At 34.8% G+C, this 27066-nt stretch overlaps 1 protein-coding gene across 2 annotated transcripts in view; it reads right to left on the bottom strand.

Moving 5' to 3' along the window:
• NBAS (NBAS subunit of NRZ tethering complex) overlaps nucleotides 1–27066 on the bottom strand; it is a 160150-nt gene that overhangs the window by 89429 nt on the left and 43655 nt on the right. For both annotated transcript variants that reach the window (XM_042823108.1, XM_042823195.1), the window contains exons 24-38: nucleotides 25484–25669; nucleotides 24501–24674; nucleotides 23662–23795; nucleotides 22899–22961; nucleotides 22256–22378; nucleotides 20679–20781; nucleotides 19930–20153; nucleotides 18021–18133; nucleotides 16928–17041; nucleotides 11376–11489; nucleotides 9523–9680; nucleotides 7760–7858; nucleotides 3447–3614; nucleotides 2746–2859; nucleotides 2038–2161 (exon numbers count right to left, since the gene is read on the bottom strand). In XM_042823108.1, coding sequence (XP_042679042.1) covers nucleotides 2038–2161; nucleotides 2746–2859; nucleotides 3447–3614; nucleotides 7760–7858; nucleotides 9523–9680; nucleotides 11376–11489; nucleotides 16928–17041; nucleotides 18021–18133; nucleotides 19930–20153; nucleotides 20679–20781; nucleotides 22256–22378; nucleotides 22899–22961; nucleotides 23662–23795; nucleotides 24501–24674; nucleotides 25484–25669 — 2011 coding nt within the window. The remainder of the gene's footprint in view (nucleotides 1–2037; nucleotides 2162–2745; nucleotides 2860–3446; nucleotides 3615–7759; nucleotides 7859–9522; nucleotides 9681–11375; nucleotides 11490–16927; nucleotides 17042–18020; nucleotides 18134–19929; nucleotides 20154–20678; nucleotides 20782–22255; nucleotides 22379–22898; nucleotides 22962–23661; nucleotides 23796–24500; nucleotides 24675–25483; nucleotides 25670–27066) is intronic.

Genomic DNA, 27066 nt, shown 5'->3' with positions numbered 1-27066 from the left:
TTTCAGCTACTACAAACACAAAACTGTTCATTAGATTCTATGCTTCAAATAGCTTTTACCATTAGTTTCTTGCTGCTGACAGCTTGTTTCTACTACATTCAAAATAACCTGGATACTGTTCAAGCAAACATAGTAGAACTTGGGCAAAACCTAACAACAAAATCTTTATAAATTAGTTTGCAAAAATGATATTTTGTATTGTAGTATCTCTACTTAAGCAGAAAAAGACAAACTTCAGCTCTGACCTCTTTTCCCTTTCTCTGGAGAATTCATGACCAAAAAACTTCAAGGGTACACAACACTGTATTCTCTTCCAACTTAACATCTGCAACTAGACAACTGCCCAGCTAGCAAATACTTATCTTCACCCTCCAGACAACAATCACAACAACACAGCACCAAACCAATAGCACCATAGCCAGTATATGATTTCATTCACACTCTTGCATGAAGCTCAACATAAAGTTACCAGTTAAGAATACTTAAGAGTAGGAACTACTTCCGTTCTCATTTCTTCTGAGAAAGAATACACTCTGTACTGAATAAATATATATATACACACTTCTGGGGAGGCCTGTGTGCAAGTATGTGCTCACGTACCTATGTACATCCTTCTACCGATGCAAACACACAAATACATACACATGAAGACAAAAATCATTCAGTTTTATGTCTCTACTATAGCGCCATGTAGCACTACGGGAATTCTCTAACATGTAAAACCACCAGGTTGAAATTGGAGACTATGGATATTAGCAGGATGCCACTTTGTCCTGGCACATGTCTTTGCAAAACTTACAAAGATGTAAAATTATTCAGACTGCTGCCAAATTTGAAGTTTGCCAACGGGATTAAACGTAACAGGAATAGCAAAATAGGGAGGATAACGAATGATAAAGTGCCAACAAACATATAGAAATATTTTCATTTTTTGATATTTTTCTTTTCTCCACTTCTTGTGCACATTTTGACTTTATAACACGAGCTTTTTTTGGAAGGAAGAGGAAGAAAATGTGACAAATGTAATTTACCAACACCTAGGAAGCGTCAACTTTTCCAATGTTTCACATGAATGTATCCTCATTTATGTTTGTGATTGTTGACATTATGTCACATATATTATCATTACAATTAAACTGTAGTACTTATTTGTAGAAATAGCACATATCTGAAATTAGAGAACTGTATGCGTGTAAAATAATATGGTTTTCATTGAACATTTGAAATAAAACTGCATGGATTATGAAGAAAGTCTCACTTTAAACTTTTCTCATCCTGTAAGTGAACTAATACACTCACTTTTCTTGGCAGATCTTCCCATTGAGTAAAATATAATAGATTTCTTCCTTCAAAAGGCACTAACAGTAAATATTTAAACAGATCATTTCTTAAACTTGCAAGAAATTGCCAAAAGGAATATCAAACAACTGAAGGAGTTTTGTTTTGCTTTTAAAAAGTGGAACTATTTCCATTAACAAGTCACTGAGTATGATCTATAAAATTTAAAAGTTTAAGAAAAGACAAAAAGTTCTACTGTTTCCAGAAATCGGAAACTGAGCAGTTACATACCAAATGAAATACTGCAATGATCCTGCAATAAGAATTGCTGTTTAAACAAGGGCACGAGCTCTGAACAAATAGAGATATTAACAATGTGTTGTAAATTTCATTTTAAATATTTGTAGTTTGCAGTATTAACGAAATATTCAGCATTTTTTTTCTTCATAATGTTCATAACCTTGTCAGTCTCCGAATAACAGTTTCTATTTATTTAAAGCCAACTTTCATATTTAAAATTTCTGGTTTCTACTGAGTGACTCCATTTAGAAACAGCACTTCTCTAAAAACTGTATCTACTCCTATTAAGACTACTTACCAACCCATGAAGTTAAACTAGAATAATTTGTACAAACTATCAAGACAGTACCGAAAGCATTATGTACCATTCTCCACACTTAAACTCATCCAAAGCTTCTGCTGTACTTACTATATTATAGTTAAGTACAAGAGTGAATATACACACACACACACTCATACCTTCTGTAGTTGGAAGCAGGTCTTTTGCTTCACTCTTCGTTTCTGTGAGTTTTTCTGTCCTCAACAATACTTCTGCAAAACTTTCCGAAGAATTGTTCTGGTACGTACCGTAGCTGATTTCAGACTGGAAGTAACACATGATAAGTGATGCATGCATACTACACACTGCAGTTACAATCATCAACCTCAGTTCTTTCTTTTGCTCTCATTTCTATTTCATTCTGGAATTTATCCACAGAATTAGAGAATAGTTAAGGATGAAAGGAACCACGTGGGATCATCTACTCCCAATGCCTCTGCTTCAGACAAGGTAATCTAACACGCTGCACAGGATCACATCACGGCAAGTTTTAACCATCTCCAGTCCAGAACCTGACTCCACGCCCCCCCAGGCAACTTGGTCTCAGCGCTCAGTCACCTCCCACAGCGACTTTTTTTTTCTCATATGCAGATGAAGCTTCCTGTGTTTGAGTTTGAGCCCTAGCCTCTTGTCCTGATGTCATGCACTGAAGTCTAGCCTCATTCTGTTGATATCCACCCTTAAGGTATGAATAAGAATTCCCTCTGTATTCTATTTTTCCTACTGTCACACAAAACTTCAGATTCTTGCAAATCAAACGTATCATCAAAAATCCATACGTTCCTCAATTATAAATCTAGAAAAAAAAAAAAAAATAAAAGATTCAGAACTCTGTAACTGAAACTTACTTCTGCAACATACGGGTCAGCAATTAGAGACTCATAAAATGGATGACAGCCTTGCTTTTCCACGGTGATATTTTCTCCCAGCCCACTTTTTAATACATCTCCAAGTTCTTGTTCCTGGGGAAAGGAAAAAAAAAGGTACAGCTTAGTTGTATACAAAACCTCATTGAAACCTCTGTACTGCTATTCAAAAGTGTATAGTATAGTATAAAGTAAAAATATTCCTGAAATCAATGGAGAGTAAGACAAGCAACATCCTACACAAAGATTTTTGATTTTATTTTATTTTTTAAATCATACTTAACAGTGACATTGCAGAAACTGGTATCAAGAATATTATAGAAAATCCACTCAAATAAGCAATATAGAAAAAAAAAACTGAAAAATAAACAGCTCCAAAGATAACTTCAGTACTTAAATTGTTAACTTCACTGTGCTATATTCTCCAAAGTTCTGAATTTCAACCAAGTTTAAACCATGCCTTCTCACACTATGCTAAAAAAAAAAAAAAAAAAAGCAAGAGAAAAACTAGGAAGAGGAAACACCTTCAAGCACATTATTTCATTGGGATTTGCTTGTCAACAGCCCCTTGATGTCAGTAGTTAATTTATTAGTTTGAGTTGTCAGGTATCTACAAGGAGCCCTCCTACAGTAACATATCAGTAAATATGTAAACGTCTCAAGACACATCAGCAATCCCTTACATGTAACGGTCGAAGGTAAGTTAGTGATCTCTTCCACCACTGACCATCACTGACAGCATGCAGCATAGCTTTTGTAGTCATAGTTGTGTTAGACAACACCTTCATGGTTTTTGTTGTTGTCCAGTACAACAAATCAGCAGACTGGCTAGCGGAGATGTTGGTATCATCCTGCGAGCACATCCAACACACAATGATAAGTGTTAGACCCATGTTTTAATTACAGTAATGACCTAATGCCAAAACACATTAGAATTTACACACAGTGTGTTAATATGCTGTATTAATAACTTATTTCAACATTCATTAATTTAGGCAATGGCTGTCGTAAAAAAAAAAGTTAAGTAAGAGTTTAAATCTGAAGTCAGTAGCACTATCAGTAGAACATTTTGCCTCTTATTCAGTTGTAATCTCACATGTCCAGATGCAACAGCACATAACTCCAAAGTTTATCATGACAATGTTTTAATTTATGTACTCAGCAATAAAAAAATCAATCTATCTATGATTGAGAACATCAAACATGCTGAAGTTAATCTTCAGCAATTCAAGCAACCTGATAGTAGAGACAATCTTATATTATTAAAGGTAGCATTTATTGAGTTTTCAGTAAACTGTAAACAATCATCTCCACAGAAAGCAAAGAAGTATCAAAACTTGAAATTCTCACTTAGCACTTACAAGGTAGATAGAAATACAGTAAACCTAACAGAATGCAATGAAGAATCTTAGTCTATTCTCAAGCCTAAGACATTTTGCAACATACACACATTCAAAGAATCATAGAATGGCTTAGGTTGGAAGGGACCTTAAAGATCATTTAGTCCCAACTCCACCGCCATGGGCAGGATTGCCAATCACCAGATCAGGCTGCCCAGGGCTCCACCCCACCTGGCCATGAACATTTTGAAGGATAGGGCATTCGCAACTGGTGGGGGCAACTTGTGCCAGGGCCTCACCACCGTCTAGCAAAGAATTTCTTCCAAATGTCTAACCTAAATTTCCCCTATTTTATTTTAAATTAGCCATTCCCCTTCTCCTATCACTATTAGTCCATGTAAAAATTTGCTCTTCCTCCTGCTTATAAGCTCCCCTCAAGAGCTGGAAGGCCACAATGAGACCTCCTTATGGTTTCCTGCAAAACATCTTCACTCGTGTGAGTCAGCAGACTTACATTAAAATCAATTCTTCACATACAGGACAAAGAAAGCTTTCTGCATCAGCTCTTTGCCATGTAAAGTATTTAATTAATACTCAAAACATCCATTTGGTTGATCTGTGCTAATTATTTCAGCCATGAAAGGTTTATGTTTGTGGCATACTTTACGAAGTTTACATATTAGTACATAAACACATAATTAGCATGGTAATGTAAATATGGTTTCCAACACCAACAATATCAATATTCCTGTCCATACAGTAAACTTTTACAGCTTTATCTCCTTACAGTAAAGTTTACTGAAATAGAATTTTATCTGCAAAAGTAACAAGTGAATGAGAAATATTAGTCCACAATTGTTCATGACAGATGCAAATGAACAAAATGTATACTAAGTACAACATATCAAAACTTAAAGCCTTTCTTCTCTGTGATTTGAACTGTAACACTTTTAGCCTAACTTTACGCTATCCTGAATTAACCTCTGTAAATCTATGTTATTCCCTAAATAATATTAAAGATCCAATGTAGTAAGATAAGTTTAATTGTATCCTTTAGGAGGACATTACAGCTTGAAGATTTTGAGGAAAATCTTCTTTTAGCATCTAAAAAGATTACATGAATCTAAATCGCTATAAAAAAAGAAAAATCCAACAAATTATAAATTATCAGGATAATCTAAATTAACAGCTAAAATACTTGCATGTGTTTATATACATATAATTGTACAGATTCAAACAGTCTAACCTAATAACAAAGAGAAAGCCAACCATTTCATTTTTTAAAAAAAGCCACAGAAGAGTGATAAAAAAATACCTGCCACACTGATTTGTCATTGTTGTTCCCTTAAATGACAACTAGCCAATGTACAAGGATCCAAATATGCTGAAAGCATACCCTGAATATATGTTATGCAATAATAGACATCTGAAAGTAACAAATGAGAATAGCAGAATATGTACTTTTTTTTTTTTTTTTTTAAAGAAAACTTGCATATGTTGATTACATGAAAGGAAAGCTAAAGGATTTGTAGTTAAACAAAAAAATAAATACCAAAAATTCCTGCAAACATAAACCAACACGTAGATTAGAAATTACAAAAAGGATGCACCTCAAGATTACAACACTAGAATTCAGGTGTCACTGGATGTCTAATGATTTATTAAGGCTATTACTGTCACTGGAACCTAGGAAGTAATGCAATTTTAAGCACAGACAATTTGTTTTCATTCAGTTACTTGAAACACAAGCTTTGATGACAGCCTGATACACATGGTAGTAATTAGGATATATTCATTATACTTTTAGGTCTAACAAGAGGACCTAGACTTTTGGGGTCAGTAGTTTAAGGACAGGAGGATACCTCAAAGACATCTTAAATTGTTGACATCTTTGATTAAATAAGTGAATCAAGCATGTAATGGCTAGTTAGCAGCAGTATTCTCTGTGCATCATTGATTAAATTGCCAGCAAGAGTTTAAACAGTGCAAGCATGGAGTCCACCTTGAGATCTCCTCTTCCCCAGCACAGGAGTTCAGTGACAGTAAATGACCTCCATGAAGAATATCACACCTCCAATAATTACAGCTATTTCTTCCTATGAGCATTATAATTTGGCAATTAATGGATTAAAACCAGTACATTTACTAACCCACAAAAGATAGTTTTAGTTAATCACAAAAAAAAAAAAACCACACACACACATATATAAGCACACACACATACACATATGTATATTGCATTTATATACATACATTTGTGTGTAGATATATATCACAACTATTAGAAATTGCAGCTACAGTAATATTTTTGCCTGCAGTTTCAAAGATTCCAGATGGAAGAATTCCCAGGGCATGCTACAGCAGTAAAACAGTTATATTACATCAGATGTTGATTAAAACAAAGGTAGGATTACACAGCACTTAATTATTGTTGGCTATGTTCTCTCTTGAGGCGCTGTAAAACTGTGAGAAATGAAAGAAGCCATAAATCCTAAATAATCCAATCGAGGACAAAAGTTAAAATAAGTAACCGTACAGAACTTGCTGTGTAACATTCTGAAATAGGACAAAACATTATTATTTTAGCAATACAGTATTAAATACACAAAAAACAAAGACTAACACGTTCCATCTATGGCTATCATTCATGGAAATTCCTTCAAGGGAAAAATACCATTAAATAGGCTGCAATTCAACTATTTTTCTAAAAACAAAACACACAAACAAAAAACAGCCTATACAATACGAAACAACTCTCTTTCCTTCCTTCTCTACTTTTCTATATTTCTTTAAGAGTTTTTCTTTCCTCCCAACCTGAGATTTGTTTAAAATCTAAAGAAAAACTGAATTGAATTTAACAGAAAAGACACAAGGAAAAATAAAAGGGATCTAAACTAAACATAATTTTTTTTCCCCAGAACAACTTCTTAATCAAAATTAGAATTATCCAGACTCCAAAGAGGTAGAAAAAGAATTCATTTCTTTCAGAAAAGGAAAACAGCATCAACTTTAAAAAGAAAAATGTACTCTCAATTGTACATGTACAAAATTAAATTAGTTAAATCATAAACTTCAAAAGTAGAAAAGAACGGTAGACTTTTCTGCTCCCCTTCCTTTACTTCCAGAAATAACTCAGGGTTGATCTATCTTCTGATTTTGCACACAAAAAACTACTTCACATGCAGTATCTAAAATGGTGAAGAAATCATGTATCTCACGATACACAGTAGAAACCGAAAAAGTCTAACTCAAGATATTTCTGAATACATAGCACAGGCTTATTTTCAAGTGTTTTGATTTGCAAACACAGATAAAAAAATACAAACGAACTTTAATGTAATTTATTTTCTTAAGTTTTTTTTGCACTTCCCTCTTGTCCTGCCTCTAGGTTTACATACATATTTTTTTTCCTGTTTTTTTTCCTATGATGTTAAGATTTTTCTTTTCTTTTCTTAAGGAAGAAACAAAACAAAACAAATAAACAAAAAAACAAATCAGAACTCTTGAACCCATAACAATCAAATGGAAATTAGCAGCCCTAAACACTGCACATTTGACATAGTATACAGGCAGATGTTGCTCACACTCAAACTCAGCTCTTCAGCATAATACAAAGTGAAACCATTACTACTGTAAAAATTCTCTATAAAGATTACCTCTGTATCTTTACTCATCAGAGAAGAAGGTCCTGAGGTATTCACATTCTCACCTCCTTCTGAAGGAAGCAACTGGTAATTCACAGCCTGATAGAGAATCTGTGAAGACAGAATAATCTCTTACCAGAACGAATAATCAAAATATAAAACACTGATTCCACAGGAAAGTCAAGAAATTCTGATGCAAAAGCTTCCATGAGAGGAAAACAAGAAGCGAGGAGGCAAAAAGGGTAGGGAGAAAAAGAAAAAAAAATGTATTTATTTGACATCTTCTTACTCATGTAGTCCAGTCCCAGGGAAAAATGACTTTCCCTTCACTCTGAACTCTGTGCAGTGCTTTTTTCCATGCAATGTAAGAATTGCTGGGTTCTTTTTAGACTACACAGACTCTTCTGAACCACATAAACTGAAGGATTTCATCAAAAATACTCATTATGGGAACTGTGCCACTGAGGTGCTAGGCAGAGCTGTCACGTTAACAAGCCCTAGAACTAACGAAGTTCTACAAAAGAAACTCAGTCACAGTCTTTTAGTATCATCTCGTTACCATGAACTGCTGATAAAGATTTTTTGCATTTATCTAAATATAAGAAAACAACTCAGTACCAAACTTTGTGAATGAAGAAGAGAATCTTGTCCCTTCAAAAATGGATGCAAAAAGCTAATAATCACTGGCACTATGTTAAAGAGGAAAAGAGAAAAATGCACCAATAAACGGGCAATTAATTGACAGAATGCATATCACATTTTGCTTTATACAGCACCATATGTTTTATTTGTTTGTATAGGCACATAAGGGATGGAAATGTGCTTTTATTTTTATATTGCACAGGTATCAATTCTGCCAAGATTCCATTTGTGTTCAAGCTTATAACTGAAGTAGATACCTGTCCAAATATGACTGCATACAGAAGCAAGACTTCACTTCAAACACTTCGTATGATTTCATTCTGCTATTACCCTGCTACCAAAGTTGTTGGTTCATGTTTCCTACATTTTTCATACACATAGCAATACAAGCAATTTTATGATGAAAAAGGATATGCACATGCTGCTGCCTTAATTAGACTGCACATGTACTGTATCTATTCCTCCCCTTTCCCCCTTGTATCTTCTGACAGAACATAAAACTTCTAAGATAGTTGTATTATACAGAAACAAATCTATGAAAAAAGTGTTTAATTAACTTTTATGTGGACATTTAATTAAGTTATTTTACAACGTATAAACAGGAGACAGAACCTGGATAACATTAGAAAAAGGATTTAGATGTACTTGCAGATAGACTGTTAAATCGGGCAATAAATTAAAACATTAGAAGTACTGAATAAGAACTTCTACCTGAGCAGGCATCATATTCTGCAGCATAGGAAGTTCCGCACAAATGTGCGCAAGAACTTCTTTACGGTGAGGGTGACGGAGCACTGGCACAGGCTGGCCAGGGAGGTGGTGGAGTCTCCTTCTCTGGAGATGTTCAAGACCTGCCTGGATGCCTACCTGTGCGACCTGCTGTAGGGAACCTGCTTTGGCAGGGGGGTTGGACTCAATGATCTCTGGAGGTCCCTTCCAACCCCTACAATTCTGTGATTCTGTGATTCTGTGATATAAACAGCTTATAGGAAAACTTATGCTGAAATACAACAGTGAAAATAGAACAAGTATAAGCTTGCTGCCATGGGGGTGGCAGACAGACAGACTTCAGGAAACAAAACTGAGCCTTAGTATACAGTTAACTGTATGAAAGAAGTTTCAGAAAGACGTACCTGGGTTTGCAATGAACTGCTCACTCCCAACAATGCCTCTATAGCACTTGGGGGACAGTGTGTCAAAGCAAAAGCCATGAGTTCCTGGCGCATGCCCAAGTCATGGTAGCCTTCTGATTGCCCAAGCTGACTGCATACTTCCCAACTCTTAGCATAGCCTACAAGGGAACACAAAACTTACTTCTGAGTAAGCTTCTCAAGTGGCAGTATTCTCATTGGATGAGATAAAGGAGGGTATGTGGTACTCCTGTCAACACAGTCCCTGAGAAAGGTACTGTAAAGGCTCCATCAGATTGATATAATTCAACTTCAGACTGACCAAACACAAGGAAGACTCACTGCTACCATGTTGTAGATATCTTTACGATAGCAATCTGTACGCCTACACACTATACTTTTACACTAGCAGTAAGAAAAAAAGAATGTACTTCAGAGCATAATATTAAATATATTACAAGAATGGCACTCCTAATTGAGCGCCCATTATGTAACAATGTTTAGAAGAGACCTATATGTTGTGAAGCAGCAGTGAAAGTAGAGAGAGCAGAACAAGAACAAACTTACTGGGGTGGAGGACAGTGGATGGATAGACTTAAGGAAAAAAAAGAGCAAAAGTTCACTTTAATACCTGTCACCTGATAAACTAGAATAACCTCAATTCATCTGTTTCTTCACCCTCTCTCAAATTTGTGGCTGAAAAAAGAGCCAGAGAAACAAAACCTATATTCCTTAGTATCTCAACATACATATCCTTTACTCTCATTCATATCCTCACATATAAGAATTACATAAATAGCACATATATGTTAATTATCTTGATAGGAAGTCATTTGAAAAACTCACACACGAGTCCACTTTAAATCTCTTATTAAGGACTCACTGAAGGGCAAGTCGAAGTGACTTGGATAACCTAGAGTGAACAGCATGCCCCTGCCACAGCAAAGATCCTTTCAAACGCCTGCCCTATCAGACTGCAGCAGTACTGTCTGTGCCTACTATGGCGACTATACGCAACAGAGAATCAGGTCCCTGTAATATTTGGTAAGAAACAAAAGTCACCACTTACTCCTAGATTCTACAATACTGTAAGCATATTTCATATAGAAAACTGAATGAAATATTCCTATCCAGCTGTCTAACAAAAATTCTTAATTCTTTCAAGCAATGAATAAGTGGGATAGCAATTGCAGAGAACTTTTGCAAGCTGCAACAGTTTGAAAGAAAATACATTCCACAACTAATTTCATAGGTAAGTATAACTGTCTATAACAGCAATACTGAACATATATGGACAAATACAAGTTAAACTGCAATACTGTTTCACATGTGATTACAACAAATACAGTCAGTGGCAGGGGGCTTGGAACTCTATGATTTTAAAGGTCGCTTCCAACCTAAACTGTTCTATGCTTCCATGATTCCGTAATTCCAAAATATAGCATTTGGACTATTTAAACAACTTGACAAGAAAACAAGACTCCTTTTTTTAAACACACACACACAAAAAAAAAAAAGAAAATCCCATTAAAAATGGAAACCCTAGTAGGATACACTTGTGAGCTTCTGACCCAGAAAGAAAAGGATTATCTGAATTACATTTCCATTTCAGAGACCTCAGCAGAGCAAATTCTCAAAGAACAATGTTGCACCAGAATACACTGTGACTTATCTTGTAGTTCTGAGACATAAATGGAAGTTGTTATATTTCATGCTACACACCAAGCACAGCTGACATGCTGACTTGTACAAAGTAGCTGATTTTTTGAATGAAATGGATCAGTGTGAAGAAACATACTTCAGAGCAAGCTTTCCAACCACCATCACCCCATGGCACCTTTGTTATTTTACCTCACCTGCAGTCATGAGTTCTTGGCAATGCATACTAGCTGCTTTGTAGTCCTGAAAACTGAGAGCTTGTTCCACTAAAAGGATTAAAACTTGACCCTTTCTCTCCATCTGGTCATCTCCTGTGAGAAAAAATGAATATTTTTATTAGTTAGTTGGAAGCAGTAATCAATATAAGCTTCCCACTTTATTTCTAAAGAGAGCTATAACCCACAATATGAAAAGATTACCTTCTGGAACTATCTGTTTTCTTCTTAAAAACAAAACAGCAGATGAATATTGTTTGAAAAAAAGTTGGCTTCATAGTTGGTAAAGAAACTACACAATGCATTAAGTCTAGGTTAAGAAAGCGTTTAGAAGAAAAACACGTGCTGCCTTACTTACATGGTGGCCAAAGCCAACAGATAAAAATAGATTAAAGACACAAATCCAAACACGAACTTCATGTTTCAATTGTGATAGAAAAATTATTTTGATATTTACAATTACGTTTTATTAATTAAACACAGCTCCCAATTTAAATTCCCACTTCATGCTGCCAAAGATTTGTAAGATGCAGAAGAAATAGATATTTAAAATTCCTGCCCTGATAAATGTAGAGTACTTTCTCACATCATAATCATCTTGGTCACTGGATCATCTGAGCAATGTTATGTCTGTTCCTTAAAGGATGAGTCAAAAGTAAAACTTCAGACATTACTGACATCTTCTGACTGAAGTTTCTTCTAGAATTTCTGCAGGCAAACATCTTGACCTTGATTTTAAAACATCAGCACTTTGCAAATTAAAATTCAATCAGACAACTAATCCCCCCTTCAAACCTAATATAGGAAAAGATGTTATTTGTATTGACTATCACCAGCTTTTTATTATTTTTAAAGCTTTTTCTGTCCAATCTGGAGCAAGCGCAAGAGAACTGAAGATTTATTTATTCTCCTGATGTCAGTTGCTCAAGCTAGCTCCCACATCCATGTGCTACATGGAAAGGTGACTAAACATACACAGGAAAAAATATTCCCACACTATTCACTTTAATTGAGGACCAAGGAATGCCAAGAAACTGATTAAATGAGTGGATTTTTCAAAGCAAACTTCTTGGTCGTGTTTCTCTCTTATTAAAAGTGATTTTAGGAAGTCAATACTGACAGTCATTTGAAAAGGGCAATGGTTTATGAAAGTGTATTACTGCAACTTGTGAAATGCAAGTATTCCAGAAGGTTAAACAAAGACAGTTCCAAAACAATTTGAAGAGTACATGTTCTTAAATTACATAGCTGTTATTTTTAATTCTAATTTGCAGAATCATCAATACAGGAAAAGCAAGTTTGTTTTAAAGCTTTCTTGAAAGATAAGATGTGCAAGAATGACATTCAGGGAAGCAAAGTTACCCTAATTATTGCACTCAATCAAGAGTCCCCTACTCCCAGCACGTTGCAACTAACACAGCTGGGAGAACACTTTGGCTTTCCATTATTCTCATCTTTTGGCCTCTTGCCCTATACTCTGTCAGTGCATGGTGCTGCAAATTAATCACTCCAAAGCTTTTTTGTGCTGCAAAATTTTGCCCTGTGGAGCTTAGGAGCTTCTTATCCAGGCAAAAGTAACTACAACAGAAGTTGTAAAGAGTGAAAAACTCTTTTTCGTCTACAAAATCTAGATGTGAACTGTCATTCTGAAAGCAAGGGAGTGTAGTTGCCAATCGCCTTCTGATTCCCACTACTTCACCTGGACAGATTTGTCTAGAACCTGAAGAGATTTGTCTAAATAGTAACAGAAAAAAAGGCAATAGAAATAAACAAACTAGCATTATTCAGATTTCAGCTAAAAAAAAATAATCATCACTATTTATTGCTACTTATAAAACAGTGGAATTGGAGGAAAGAATAGAGGAACATTTTGAGCAAGGAACTGCCTTATTCTCAGCTGTGCTTGACTAGTCATACATTGACAATTCCCTCACTCCATCAATTTAGCTACCTAATTTTGATGCAGTACATACAACTCTGCATGTTTTAGAAAAGTACAATTATAAAATATATATTATACATATTATAAAATATGCGGACTGTTTTCCTTCCAGTCTACAACTATACTTTTTCATCTGATCTCCATTTTTCTCTCATTTCATCTTCCATTATCTTGATGCACATTGTTATTCTGTGGAATAACCGTGGGCTATGATACAACTGGTGAAGCCCCTGCAATGCACAGCTCAAACCCTTTTTCATACGGCCTTCATTGTCTCAACAGTGCAGTCACTTCAAACACGACCCACTGTAGATGAGCAGCATGGTTTCATTCTTCTACTCAGACATGAGGAAAAAATAAAAAAATCACTAGTTTACCTTCACAGCTCCTAATTTGTAGAAATACTTAATAATAAAGCTTTATAAAAAGTGAAAGTCTTCAAATCTGAGTTGTTCCTCTTGCCATTTTGACAGACATGCAAGATTTATAATATGTCCCATAGTAAAGACCACTAAAATGGCAGCATTATTTTGCTACATATAATTTTTTTTTGCTCATCTACATTCAAACAAAAGTTTAGAAACTGGAAAAAATATGTCAGATGTCATTTTCCCATTATAACTTGTGGACATGTGTGTGCACAGCTTCAGTTGCTTAGGACTAATGCTCCCTTATGTCACAAAACTATACATTTATATTCTAGGGGTTAGTCTGCTCAGTAAGATTTACATGTCTTTCAAGTACAAAGTTTCTTCCATATTCTTTTGTTACAGCGTTTCACCTTCAGATAGAAAATGTTGATAAAAGCAGAGAAGGCATTACAGAAAATCTTTCTTTTTTTTTTTTTGGTTGGAAATTAAAGACGTTCAAAAAGCTTGAATCTGATCTAGATCATTGAAAAAGAAAAAAAAAACACCTGACAGACTTTCTGGGTGAGATGTCTGCTGCATTTGTGACCATAATAAAGAAGAGAACACTGTCTTGAGTTAAACCACATTATGAAAACTTAAAAGTCAAACAGAATCATTTGTGAGGCCATAAATCATCTGCATGGTGGTTTCTACATACATCAAGCGAAAGAAGTCTGTGTTGGGACAGACAAATTTCAAAAATAGGATTTTAGTTGACTCAGAGATATAAAAAAAGCTAAAAATTACTAGAATTAGTACACAGGTATAAATCAAATTATTATAAAATTTTGAGGAAAGAGCAAGACTAATAAAAAATATTTATAGACAATTTAAATCAGAAATTGTCAGAATAAGTAGCAATGTTGAGTAGATCTCTTGATTTCTGACACACAAGGTTTTCCGGTTTTTTTTTTCCTAACTATGGATTAAGAATGGACCATGAGACTCAGAACACCTCCAGTTCCCTAACTGTGTGCAGGTTTGCTGGCAGTTGTGCTGAGTACATTTGCCCTCCCTCACTTTGCCCATCTGTAAAATTCAGATAACACTTGCGTGTCTAATTTAGAGGAGGTAGAAATGTGAGGCTTAAGTTAGGGTTTACTGTCATTAATCAAATACCTTAAGGCAATTAAGAAACTAGCTGATATATCATTACCTAAGCAGCACTTTGGAATTTATTTTTTTACTTATCAAAGCTATTACTTTCTTTCAGTGTTGCTCTCTAAAATAAACTAATAAACTGAAATACACTCAGAACACACTCTCCTGAACCTGTTTCAGGATGGCAACTGGAACCTCCTACACAATGAAAACTACATGCGCTTTATCCTTGCCTGTATAGCAGATGCACTCTTTTTGAATTGGATTAAAATATGGAGTTGAATAGTAAGTTTTGAGTAGAAATTTAACTCGCAGTATCTTAGAGTCTAGTGTAATATACCAAATATTGTAGAATCATAGAATAGTTTGGGTTGGAAGGGACCTTTTAGATTGCTTTAAGATCACCTGGTTACAACCTCCCCTCCAGATGAGGCTGCTCATATCCCCGTCCAGGCTGACCTTGAATGCTTCCAGGGAGGGGGCATTCACAGCCTCTCTGAGCAACCTGTTCCAGCATCTCATCACCCTCATAGTAAAGAATTTCTTCCTGATATCTACTCTCTGACTTATCTTTTCCATTGATTTCTTTCCTTACGATCCAGTCAACTCAGGAGGCCAACATCTTAAATTCTGTATCTTCATTCACAACCACATCCAATCCCTTGAATATCTCCCCCCCTACATATAACTTTAAGCAACAATTGTTGGTGGGAAGTTTTCCAAAATAAATAAAGAAATCCTAAAAGACTTAACAGGTGGAGACAAAAGAACTAGTAAGCATGCACCAGTGGCAATGCCAGAACACACTAATTTTATACACCATACTGCCATTTGGCAACATGGGGGAACTTCAGCAGTACTTTATTTACAATTGTACCAAGTGTTTTTCAAAAAATCAAAAGATCTACCAGAAGCACTGAGTAAGCTAATTATACAGAACATACAAGACACAACACTTGAGGATCTTTCCCTCTTTTTCCCCTCTCAAAAACACTCATCTTTTCCTACTTACTATTAAAAAAAAAACAAAAACAAAAACAATTCTTTCAGTAAAACATGAACACGAACATACAAGGAAAAAAGCAGCTAAATATTGATACAAGAAAAAGCCAACAAAAAAAATAAGACAATGTCTTTAAAAAGACACCTCTGATTGATAAATTCAGGAGAATTTATCATTTATCACTTCTCTGTTTCTCAAAATAGCTACTAATAACCCAAAAGCAATACGGAGGACTCAAGTTTAGTTCATCAAGAATTCCAGAAACTAATTAAATTAGAGTTCACTTCTCTGTCAAAGTAATAAGTCAGTTGAAAAATAAATACACAGACAGGTAGTATACTAAGCATTTAATCTTTGAAAATGTTCACCTCTTCAAACACATATTAAGCTAAACTATTAGTTTTAGTGCACAAACAAGGTATACGGAGCACAAATATATATTAGTATAGTATAGTATTACTAGTATTATTAGTATTACAGTATATATTTCAGTTAGACAGACATCACAGAATGGCCAGGGTTGGAAGGGACCTCAAGGATCATGAACCTCCAGCTCCCCTGCCACATGCAGGGTGACCAACCTCCACATTTAATACTAGATCAGGCTGCCCAAGGCCCCATCCAATCTGGCCTTGAACACCTCCAGGGGTGCTACATCGCTTTTCCTCCAACTTAAACATGATTATTATGAAATTGAACTACCCTGTTTAACACACAGAGTAAGATTCGCTGGAATTTTAGCACTACCAAATGACAATTTAAAAAAAAAAAAAAAAAAAAGAAAAAATGTATATTCTCATCCACAACTCTCCAGTTTGAAATAGGCTTTTACTCAAAATCAATATTAGACAAGCCTGTTCTTATTTAAGGTATTAGTGGAAGGTCAGAAAAGCTGAAGATCAGCTTGCAAGTAAAATATTTCATTTAAATAAATTATTTCTTTCTGATCCACTGACTGCTTCTCCAGATGGCATTTCAGTGATACCTTTGAACACACAATCCAACAATCAGCTCAGATGTCCTTGAGTATAACACAAATCTATGCTTTATTGCAGTTCATTGTCTTATAACAACTCACCTGCAACTCTCAACAAATTTGCAAGTCCCAGGAGCTTAGCAGACTGCTTATAGTTTGTTGGTAACTGAGAAAGACAGTCCTTGATGAGACCGAGCCGATCCGAACACAAACGCACTGTTGGAAGAAGAATGGGTGTTTGGGTGTTAGAGATTGTTGTAATGAACCCCACTGATACATTTTTTGTTAAGCAATATAGACAGTATAGCAACATCATCTGAAAAACAACCCAAAGACAGTTGAGGAAATGTATGAAAGTAAAGGTTTGAAGTTTTTAACACTAAAACATATCCAGTCACAATCACTAGCTTCTCAGCCTGGGATGCAAAGAAAAAGGAGATTTAAATGAAAACCTTTTTTTGCTTCCGCCTTTCAGAATATGTTTTTAAAATTACCTGAGTAATCATTTAAAAAATATATACATAATATAATATATATATATATATAATATAATAAATATAATATATATATATATTAAATGATTATATATATATGGCATATATCGTTTTTGCAACTTTGTCAAAAGTTCTGCTACAATAAACATGAGCTTTCTTTCAGAATGTCTCTAATAACTAGGATTTCACTCCCTTCTTTATTTCAGAGTGGACAGGATACATCATACATCGAAAGAACAGACACAGGCAAAATCTTCAAGCTGATTTAATGTATGGAAAAATTTTCTGAGGAAGTTGAGGAATAGTCTGCATACCAACAGCTTGCATTCAACATATCCCAAGAAGTTTACAATTAGTACTGTCTCACAAAAGATATTAACATAAATTTGAAAACTACCTTGACTGTATAATTAGTATCATGAACAAGGAGAAAATTCGAAAGGCAAGAGTCCAGCTGGAACTCAACTTGCCCGTAGGGGTAAAACTACTTTGCATCCAGAAAGTCAGCTTGGTAATCAAAGTCACGAAGGGCTTATGAAGCTCTATAATTAGTAACCAAGTTATTAAAAAGTACTGAGAAAACTATCTTTGGAGACAGGGAGGTACTCTGTAACTTTACTCGTGAAACACGAAACAGTAAATTATTTGCCAAGCGTTTATGCATGTGATTCAAAAAAGTGAAGAATAAAAATATGTAGTACCCTGTAATGGTAATATTTTCACACCAAATTCTTCAAGATAGCCAAGAGCACGAATGAGATCTAGCTCCTCCTGAATAGCACTTGGACAGTCAACAATAAGCTGCAGGCAGCATCTAAAGAGGGAGGAAACAAACTTTTGTGAAAACTGTTGAGTAAATCAAAGTGTAAATTTATGATGAAAATGTTAGCTCTCTTCAGATGTAAAAAAAAAAAAACAAAAAACAAATAAACAACAAATTTCTGTTCAAAATATATACTTTTTAAATATGTAATTATTTAGGAAATTTGTGCTTCACTTTTGCCATTTACTATAAGATAAAAGCAAAATGTTGATTGAAAAGAAAATGTGAAGTCCTTTGTCACAAATTCTGTTTCCTCAGCTATGTTCAGAAAATGAAAATAAGGGTGACAAAAAATACTTGTACAACATTGCTTTGAAGATAAATTATATAATAATAAACACTATATGAATTTAAGAATTTAAATAAACTATGCATTTATTTATGAATATTATATGGACATAATCAGCTTTTAAATAAAATTTTCACTGGCAAACTATGTTCATACTTAGGAATACATACTTAAGAAAAATGTTTTCAGTAAAAAGATATAAATACAACTAACATTATGTAACAGATACTGTAAAAGTGAATGCCTTCCAACTTTGACCTAAGGCAATAAAGCCTTTAATTATATAAACATGCACCTGCATTTTCCTGTGCGTTCATTTGGGATGGGAGAGGAACATGATGTAAGTCATTAGGAAAAAAGTTTCATGTCATTTTTGAGTTAAGTTGTAGAGAAGATAACCCCTCTACTCAAGGTAAACTTTCTTAAGGGAAAATACATGAGTTGCCAATCTATAAAGTTCTCAAATTGTGAAGTTCTACTGAGTAAAATTTTCCAATTTGAAAAAGTAATCATAAAACATTCGACTATTACTTTACTCAGTTTAAAGCTAGTTTGATGCAGACTTCCTAAAAGAGTGCTACTACACATACAGTACTACTGAAGGTCAAGATGAATTCATATCTTGAGAAGAAGAAAAATAGCTCAGTCCTTCTTGTAATTAATAGCTAAATGTAATGTACACTTTTAAGTGAGAGTAGTACTTAAAAGACAGGTCTTCTTTTCTAAGTGAATATAGGTAGTTTCGTTTGATTATGTTTTTGGTGCTATTAGGTAAGTGCCCTCAGGAAAAAGAAAAATTCATTTAGTTTAAAACATGACAAAAAAAGATCAATCAAAAATTAAATTAAGAATAAAAGGGAAAATACATCAACATTAAGACATACCTGTATTTAAAATATTTATAATAAGCCAGAGCATCAACTTTTTACATAGGTAATACTTGGATGTTTTACCTATTTGTAACTACACTGTAAATACTTCCATATCTAAACTTACACAATAATGTAAATCAATACTTCAACCTCTATGTACAAACTTTTGTGCACTGCAGTCTCTATGGAATGCTGCGTATGAATTCCTTTCTGAACTATTTGGATTAATTCTTAACAAAAAATGGCATATTGCATCAAATGAAGTCTCAGAAACAGGAATAAACATAAAATAAATAAATAAATAAAAATACTTCTTTTTAAAATGAAGAATCCATGAAATGTTATTGTTCATTGTGGTACTAACTTGGTGGCCACACCTGCAGTTCAGTGTTTTAACACAGAAAAAAGTCAAATAACACAAAGTTTCTTTTTCTTGCAGAAAGACTTGCGTATTTCTTCTTCTTTAACGTGAAATTCATAATAGATCATCCCAGAAACCATGGGCCTGCCTTGATGCACACATGCAAACATGTGTAAGATTTATTTTACCCATATCTTTATCTTATCAAATTATCATTTACCATCTTTTCATATTATGCTTACATACATAATAGCTGTAAATATACCTGGCCAAATCCATACAGCTATCAGTCAGACTGGTTGATGAATTGAAATATTCTCTGCTAGCAGCCAGAACGAGTTCGATACTTCTTGTGTAGCTGACTCTGTACTGTGGCTTCCCTTTAGATGAAACTGGTTGATCCACTGACCAAATACTGCAATGCATCATTTGTCCAGCTAAGTGGATATTGTCTATACTGCTTGAGCATAAAAGACTTTCTGTGAAAATCTAAAAGAAAGAATGATAATTTAATACTAAGGAACAACAGCTTCAATAAGCCCGTCTGCATTGTATGGTAACAATTCCTTTGAATGAAAAGATCTTTGCAAGAATTTCCCCAAATTTTTGTGTTTATTAAGCAAAACTAAAAGTAACTAGTAACCGGTATCTAGTTATTTCTGCTTCCAGCATAAATATTTACAGTATGAGATCAGAAAATAGGAGACGAGAAATTTACATCTATGTTCTGAGGAGTTCATGAGATGTAAGAAGTTGAAAACACATTTCAATATTAGGACATTAAAAGCCCCAAACAGCTGACACATCTTAGAAAATCAATTCCAGTAAAAGACATACAGGATACTTATCAGAGAGGCTTTTGATAAAATGAATTAACACAGCAAGTTTGTGGCCACTGAAAATGCCATAAAACTGTCCATAGACAACTAAGTAATAACACTTGAAATTTATTTACATTTCTAAGCAACAATAAAAAATTAGAGTTTGTAGATTACTTGGGAAATAAAAACTCACCTCATAGCAAGCATCTGATTGTAAACATGTATATACTTTCTGCTGCATGTCTAACATATCCTGGAGCAATTCTTTCCATTGCATCTCATTGGCAGATGGTTGCCTGCAAACATTTTTTAAATTAAATATTCTGTTTCTAATAAACTTAAAGTAAAAAAAAAAAAAAAAGATAAAAAAAGATAATTTAACAGCTAAAATATCCTTTCTTAAAAGCTATTTCAGTTTTTAACGGAATTTTTTAATCAAAAATGACTTGCTAAAAGACTTAACACTTTTAATATTAATTACCATTTAATTTAAATAGTGTCTGTAGGTTAAAATTGTTTGACAAAACACAATACCCAAATTGTTTTTCCATTTGTTTTCTGTAGGATAAGGTAAAGATTTTAAGAAATTGTCATCAAGATCCACAAGTTGGTTCTGATAGCTTCCAGTAGAACATCAGAAAGCTGGAATTGCTACCTTCCTGCTGATCTAACAACAATGGGATAAAAACAATTTTCTAACCACAAATGAGGATCACTGAAAAGCCATTTACTGTGGGCAATGGCAAACAACTAATCGGTTGGTCCCTTCCAACCCAAAACATGCTATGATTCTATGACTGTGTGAAAGGAGAATATAGCTGGAAGCTTATTTTATCCCTGAAATTTGAATGGTATTCAGTTTCTTGACCTTCGGGATCCATGGATCTGTGTTAAACCATGATTCCTATAAAATTTCCTGTGTACTATCATAATTCATACCAATCATTATGAAGGTTTTTAGATATTGCCTTAAGATCGAAAAAGGCACTGTTTCAAGATACACAAACTGTTTCAGTTAGCAGTTATTTCCTCAAGTGGTTTCTTTCACTTTTGCAAAACAAAATGTCTCTACAAGAATCTAGAAAAATTAACAATCTACCTATCTATTATTCTTCATGCTTCTAGCATACCCCAGTTGCATACTACCCTATCATCATAAGCTGCTGTACTTGTTAAAAAAAAAAAAAAAAAAAAAAAAGTAGCCATGGCTGTTTTAAACAAGATTCAATCTTTTTATCTGCTCACGCAAACTGCTATGTAGTAATTGATCTACACTTAAAAGACCAGCTAAAATTAGTCCTTAAACAGAAAAAAAATGGAAAAATAATACTGGAAAAAAAAAAGAGAAAAACAACGCACAGAAGTAATTATTACCCTGCTACAACAGCTTCTATGAAAACCAAAAAAAGTTGTTGTTCCACAAATTCTACACTTTCCATAAAATTAAACAGGTCTTAAAGAACTTCATTTACAACATTTAAATGTCACTGTTAATCATTTTGTAGCCAGTATGCTTTTTAGGCTAGCTGTACACATGCACTGAAACAAATTGGAAGCGAAAATCAGTTTTTCATATGTGCAGAATGCAGCCAAAACACTAATCATGTTAACAACCAGTTTAACAAATGTGTTTTATGCACTCCACGTTCAGTTTAAACACCAGTTCTCCATCATAATAAAAATGTAAGGTACGCTCTATAAGGTTAAGTACTGTTCTGTTCCCTTACTGTCATTTCCCCCTTTATCTCCAAATCCTCTTTGAATACTAACTTGCGACCTGTGTGCCTTGTCAGTCTAACCATCAGCTTCCGTGCCTCCTCAGCATTGTCCTTTGTGTCTTTCACAAATGAAACAGGTTTCTGAAGCCCGTGTTTCTCCAGCAGCTCTGACACACTGCAAATAAATGGTAAACACTTTTAAATTCCGCACAGCTGCTGCAGCAGTCTTAGAGCTTTATCAAATAACACACTGCAAATCGAAACCTTCTCTGCAAAGTCTGTAACAGTATGGACTACCCACAATTGGTTACTCAAAAAAACCCGTTCAATTAATATAGAATACCAACTATATAAGATGACAAAATATCTTCACAACTTCTAGTTTTTTAACCAAAACATTGTAGTGTCAAGATTTTAAAAAATTTCACCAGGTATTTTAGAAATAACCTTCCCACCACCACAGAAAAATTTCCAAAATACTTGAAAAATATTCCAAGCAAAATGTTTGGGAAGTTTTATAATATTTAAATAGCTAAAATATATATATTTTTAGTTTGGAATATAAAGTCTTACAAACAATCATTATGATATCCCTAAAAACAAGATGAATATTCCTACTGCTTTTTGTCATAACAAAGTTCCTGGCTATTTCCAGAATTTATGTGGGAATACATTATTCTGGGAGAATCAAATACCTCAGAATTCGCTCCAGTTCATCGACTGCGTCATGAAGACTGCTAGTTTTATCTGTTTCAGGCCTGCAAAGATATGAAATCATTATTTATGTTAGAGGTCTCTTCCAACCTTAATGATTCTATGATTCTACAGCATGGTTAAGTTTGAAGCATTCTTTGATTAGAACCAAATAAATAGCTTGAAAAAAATTAACAGTTTACTTCTTGCTGGAAAGATAACCAAAACTCATATAGCCCCCTCAGTCTATAAAAAACATAGGTTATCCTTAGACTATTTACAGGATCTCTTCTTCCTACATTTTGAAGATGCTGGAAGAACAACTTGTCTCTTATTTGCATCTTCCATTACCTTTACAATACCTGCCCTCCATACAGGTCTTCCATACTAAGACCTCTCACACATGCTAGTTAACAGCAGTATACTCTTATGTGCAAGACACCACTACCTGTAATTAGATTAACAAGACTAATACAACAACATTTCTGTTTGGTCTCAATTGGCCAACATATAAAAGCCTAAGAAACTAGTACAGAAAAAGCATTGGTCTGAGCTGCTTTAAACCATCTACTGTCACATTATTTGGCAGAGGTTGTACATCTGTGCACTCTCAATGTGAATTCCAATAAAATGCAGATAGGAATAGAATATTCCAATAAAATTACATACCGTTTAATGATGCAGTAACTATATTTTTAAAAATATTACTTCAGTACAATACTTAACACCTAAAATAGTTACAAATAATTAGCTGATAAAGCTTACCCATAACCTCTTTGTGGAAGGCATTCCAAAATATCATAACAGAGAGCAAGCTGGTCATCTCGTTCACAGCTATAAATACATTCCAGTGCTGTAATCATAAGCTGGTCTTGTTCAGGAATAATTTTTTGCTGACACTAATGGGAGAAGAAAGTGTTCCACTGTATGTTTCCTTTAGCTAATTAAACAGTTTAGTTTCTTTTGAATTTGAAACATATTTACTCCAAGTAAATAATTGCCTCCTGACTGTCATTAGCGAGTCCCTTAGTAACAACACACTGAAGTGATTGCTGAAGTTACAAAATCTGAAACACAACTCAGCTACTTTCCTGCACTGCCAACACTTGAAGAAATATTGGTATTTCATTATACTCCGCCTGAATTTGAGAGGTGAAAAGGGTGCAGATCAGAAGAAGGGAACTGCTCAAACATTTGTCAGATCTGTTTAACACATACAACAATATCAATATATACATAAAAGCTGTAATTTTGATTGATTTCTGTCCATACATTTACAACATCCAATAGTATGCAAAAACATAAAGTAGTTGTTTTACTGCACATGCTATAACTGTACAAGAAGCATGAACTGATCACATAGAACACACCTTTCACTTACAAACACTGAACTCATCTCCTACTACAGAATCCAGTACATTCTCTGCATTCATAAGAGAAAGGGAGATTTATGTTTTCTAAAACATAACAAACGCTGAGTCCAAGAGGAAGGGAAAAAACATGGTTTGTTTTCTAAAGCAGATCATCTCTAACTCTATTTTTAAATTCCAGGACAAGAATTTTCCAAGTAACCAGCAGAATCATAAGGATGGTGGTATACTCACAGCAGGTTTTGAATTCTGGAAAATCTTCAGAGGTAGAGACAGGTCTTCCTTTGCTAATGTCACTAAATATTCTTTAAAGAGTGAATTTGCCAGACCAGGAGACTGATTTTCACAGCGGTGAAGAAAAGGGATCATCCACTGATAAGTATTCTTCACATATTTTTCATCAGAGGACTGGAAAGCACAGTGAGTTACAGAGGGAGTAACATTTTGGTCAGTGTAACTGAAACAATATATCTCTAAATACTCTCTATACCTATCAGAAAAGGCAGCTGAAGGCTGACCTTCACTACTGCTGCACAGTCCACAATACTGAAACAACAAATTATCTGTCTGCTACTGATGACATAAGGAGACCAAGTGTACATGAATAAAACCCTATATTTGACGAAAGTCAAGGCCTCATTGCCTTCCTACAACTTGAGGATGAATGAGAGACTTGCTTGCATCCTTACAGTAGCATTACTTTCAGTATGCAATATTTGAATATTTCACATCTGATTTTATCTGTAAGTATTTTCTAAACTTCCCATAATGACACATCTTTTCCTGTTCTGAAATGCCATACACAGGCCAAACACAGTGATGAATAACTAACAAATGTAGCAGAGGTGAATATTAAATTTTTTTGCTAACGTTTAATGATAATCATTAGGATGGATCTTTTAGGATCTTCAGTGCAGCTCTTTTAGGATGGGCCATTAAAAAAAGCAATTCATGGCTTTCACAGGAGCGGATTTATTAGATTTACTGACACTCCATTCTGTGCCTAGAATACAGAATCTGGTCTTCAATTTTTGTTTAAAAAAAAAAAAAAAAAAAAAAACCAAGAAAAAAACACCAAATGTTAGTGTCAGATTGAATTAAAAATGGAGGTTCATTAGAAAAATGGTTCATTAGCTCATCTTTATACATCTGCAATCTATAGTAGACTTAAGTACTGCAAATTAGGGCATACTTACTGATCTCTTCAAAATACTTACATTCTTCATCAACAGTCTTAGCTTTTCAATGTCCTTCATCTCTACTAGCTCCTTCAAAGTTAAGGTTCTATCACCATCAGTCTCATACACTATTGTCTCAAGAGTGATCAGATTGTCACAGAGTACCTGCAGACCAGGGATATTTCTCTCCATGCCAAGACGAACAAGGGACAGAGCACAATCCACCTAGAAAAGAATTAAAAATCCTGCTCAACAACCATTTGCAAAAAAATAACCTCAAGTCTAGTTTATATTCTCTTTGCGTGCTTATTTTCTTTCACTGTTCTCTTTGTTTAATGGGCAATTCTAAGTTCCTAGAATACTTTGTTGCCTACCTATTCCAATACGGATTGCTATTCTCAGCTTTATAAGACCATATAAAATGCTTAGTCTTGGTGGATGATGTCATAGACCTTTTGTACCGCATGTCCTACTGATGCACATGATGTAGGGAAATACTGTTTTTTATCTATTCTGTAGGTTGTACAGAAATAAGGTACCTCAACTCACTACATGGGTTATAAAAATTGCTTGAAACTAAATTTATCAGTTAAATGACTGAAGTTACACATATATCTCTAAGTTATGCATACATCTCTAAACCAGAGAGACACGGATTTGAAGGGTGGTCTATTCAGAGGACAAGGAGTTGGTTGGAATGTCACAGCCAGAGGGTTGTGGTTAATGGCTCTGTGTCCAGGTGGAGGCTAGTAATGAATGCTGCTCCCCAAAGGTCCATCTTGGTCCCAGTACTCTTTAACATCTTCATCAATGACACTGATGCTGGCACTGAGTGCACCTAAGTTTAATGACACAAGTTCAGTGGAGTAATTGATACAGCAGAAAGAAGGGATGCTGTCCAGAGGGACCTTGATAAATTTGGAGAGTGGACTATTGTGAACCTAATGAGGTTCAACAAAGGAACGCGTAAGGTTTTGCACTTGGTTTGAGGTAATCCAAGGCATGTATCCAAACAGGGAGATATCCTTGAGAACAGCTCTGCTGAGGACATAGGGGTTCTGATGGATGAAAAACTTAACGTGAGCCAGCAGTGTGCACTTGCAGCATGGAAGACCAATGGTATCCTGGGTTCCATCAGAAGAGAAGTGGCAGCAGAGCAAGGAAGGCAATTGCCTCCCTCTATTCTGCCCGTGTACGGCCCCCAGCTGGAGTTCTATGTTCAAGTCTGTGGACTCTAACACAGGAGAGATGTGGAACTTTTGGAGAGAGTCTACTGGTGGAATATGAATATGGCCCAAGAGCTGGAGCACCTCTCCTATGAAGACACGCTAAAGGAACGGGGCTTGTTCAGCCTGGAAAGGAGAAGGCACGGAGAGACTTCATCATGGCCTTTCAATATTTAAAGGGAGTTTATAAACATGAGAAAAATCAACTGCTTACACAGGTATACAAGCAGAAAGTGATAAGACAAAGGGAAATGGTTGTAAACTAAAGGAAGAGAGACTTTGATTAGATGTCGGGGGAAGTTTTTTTACTGAAAGATTGATGAGGTGATGGAACAGGTTTCCAAGAGAGGTTGAAAATGTCCCATCCTTGGAGGTGTTTAAGGCCAAGTTGGATGG

This window comes from Centrocercus urophasianus, unplaced genomic scaffold (assembly GCF_019232065.1).
Source record: "Centrocercus urophasianus isolate 14NV4802_14NV808 unplaced genomic scaffold, USGS_Curo_1.0 seq_10, whole genome shotgun sequence".
Taxonomy (NCBI): domain Eukaryota; kingdom Metazoa; phylum Chordata; class Aves; order Galliformes; family Phasianidae; genus Centrocercus; species Centrocercus urophasianus.
Note: the sequence above shows the minus strand (reverse complement) of the source record. Positions and strands in the feature narration are given on the sequence as shown.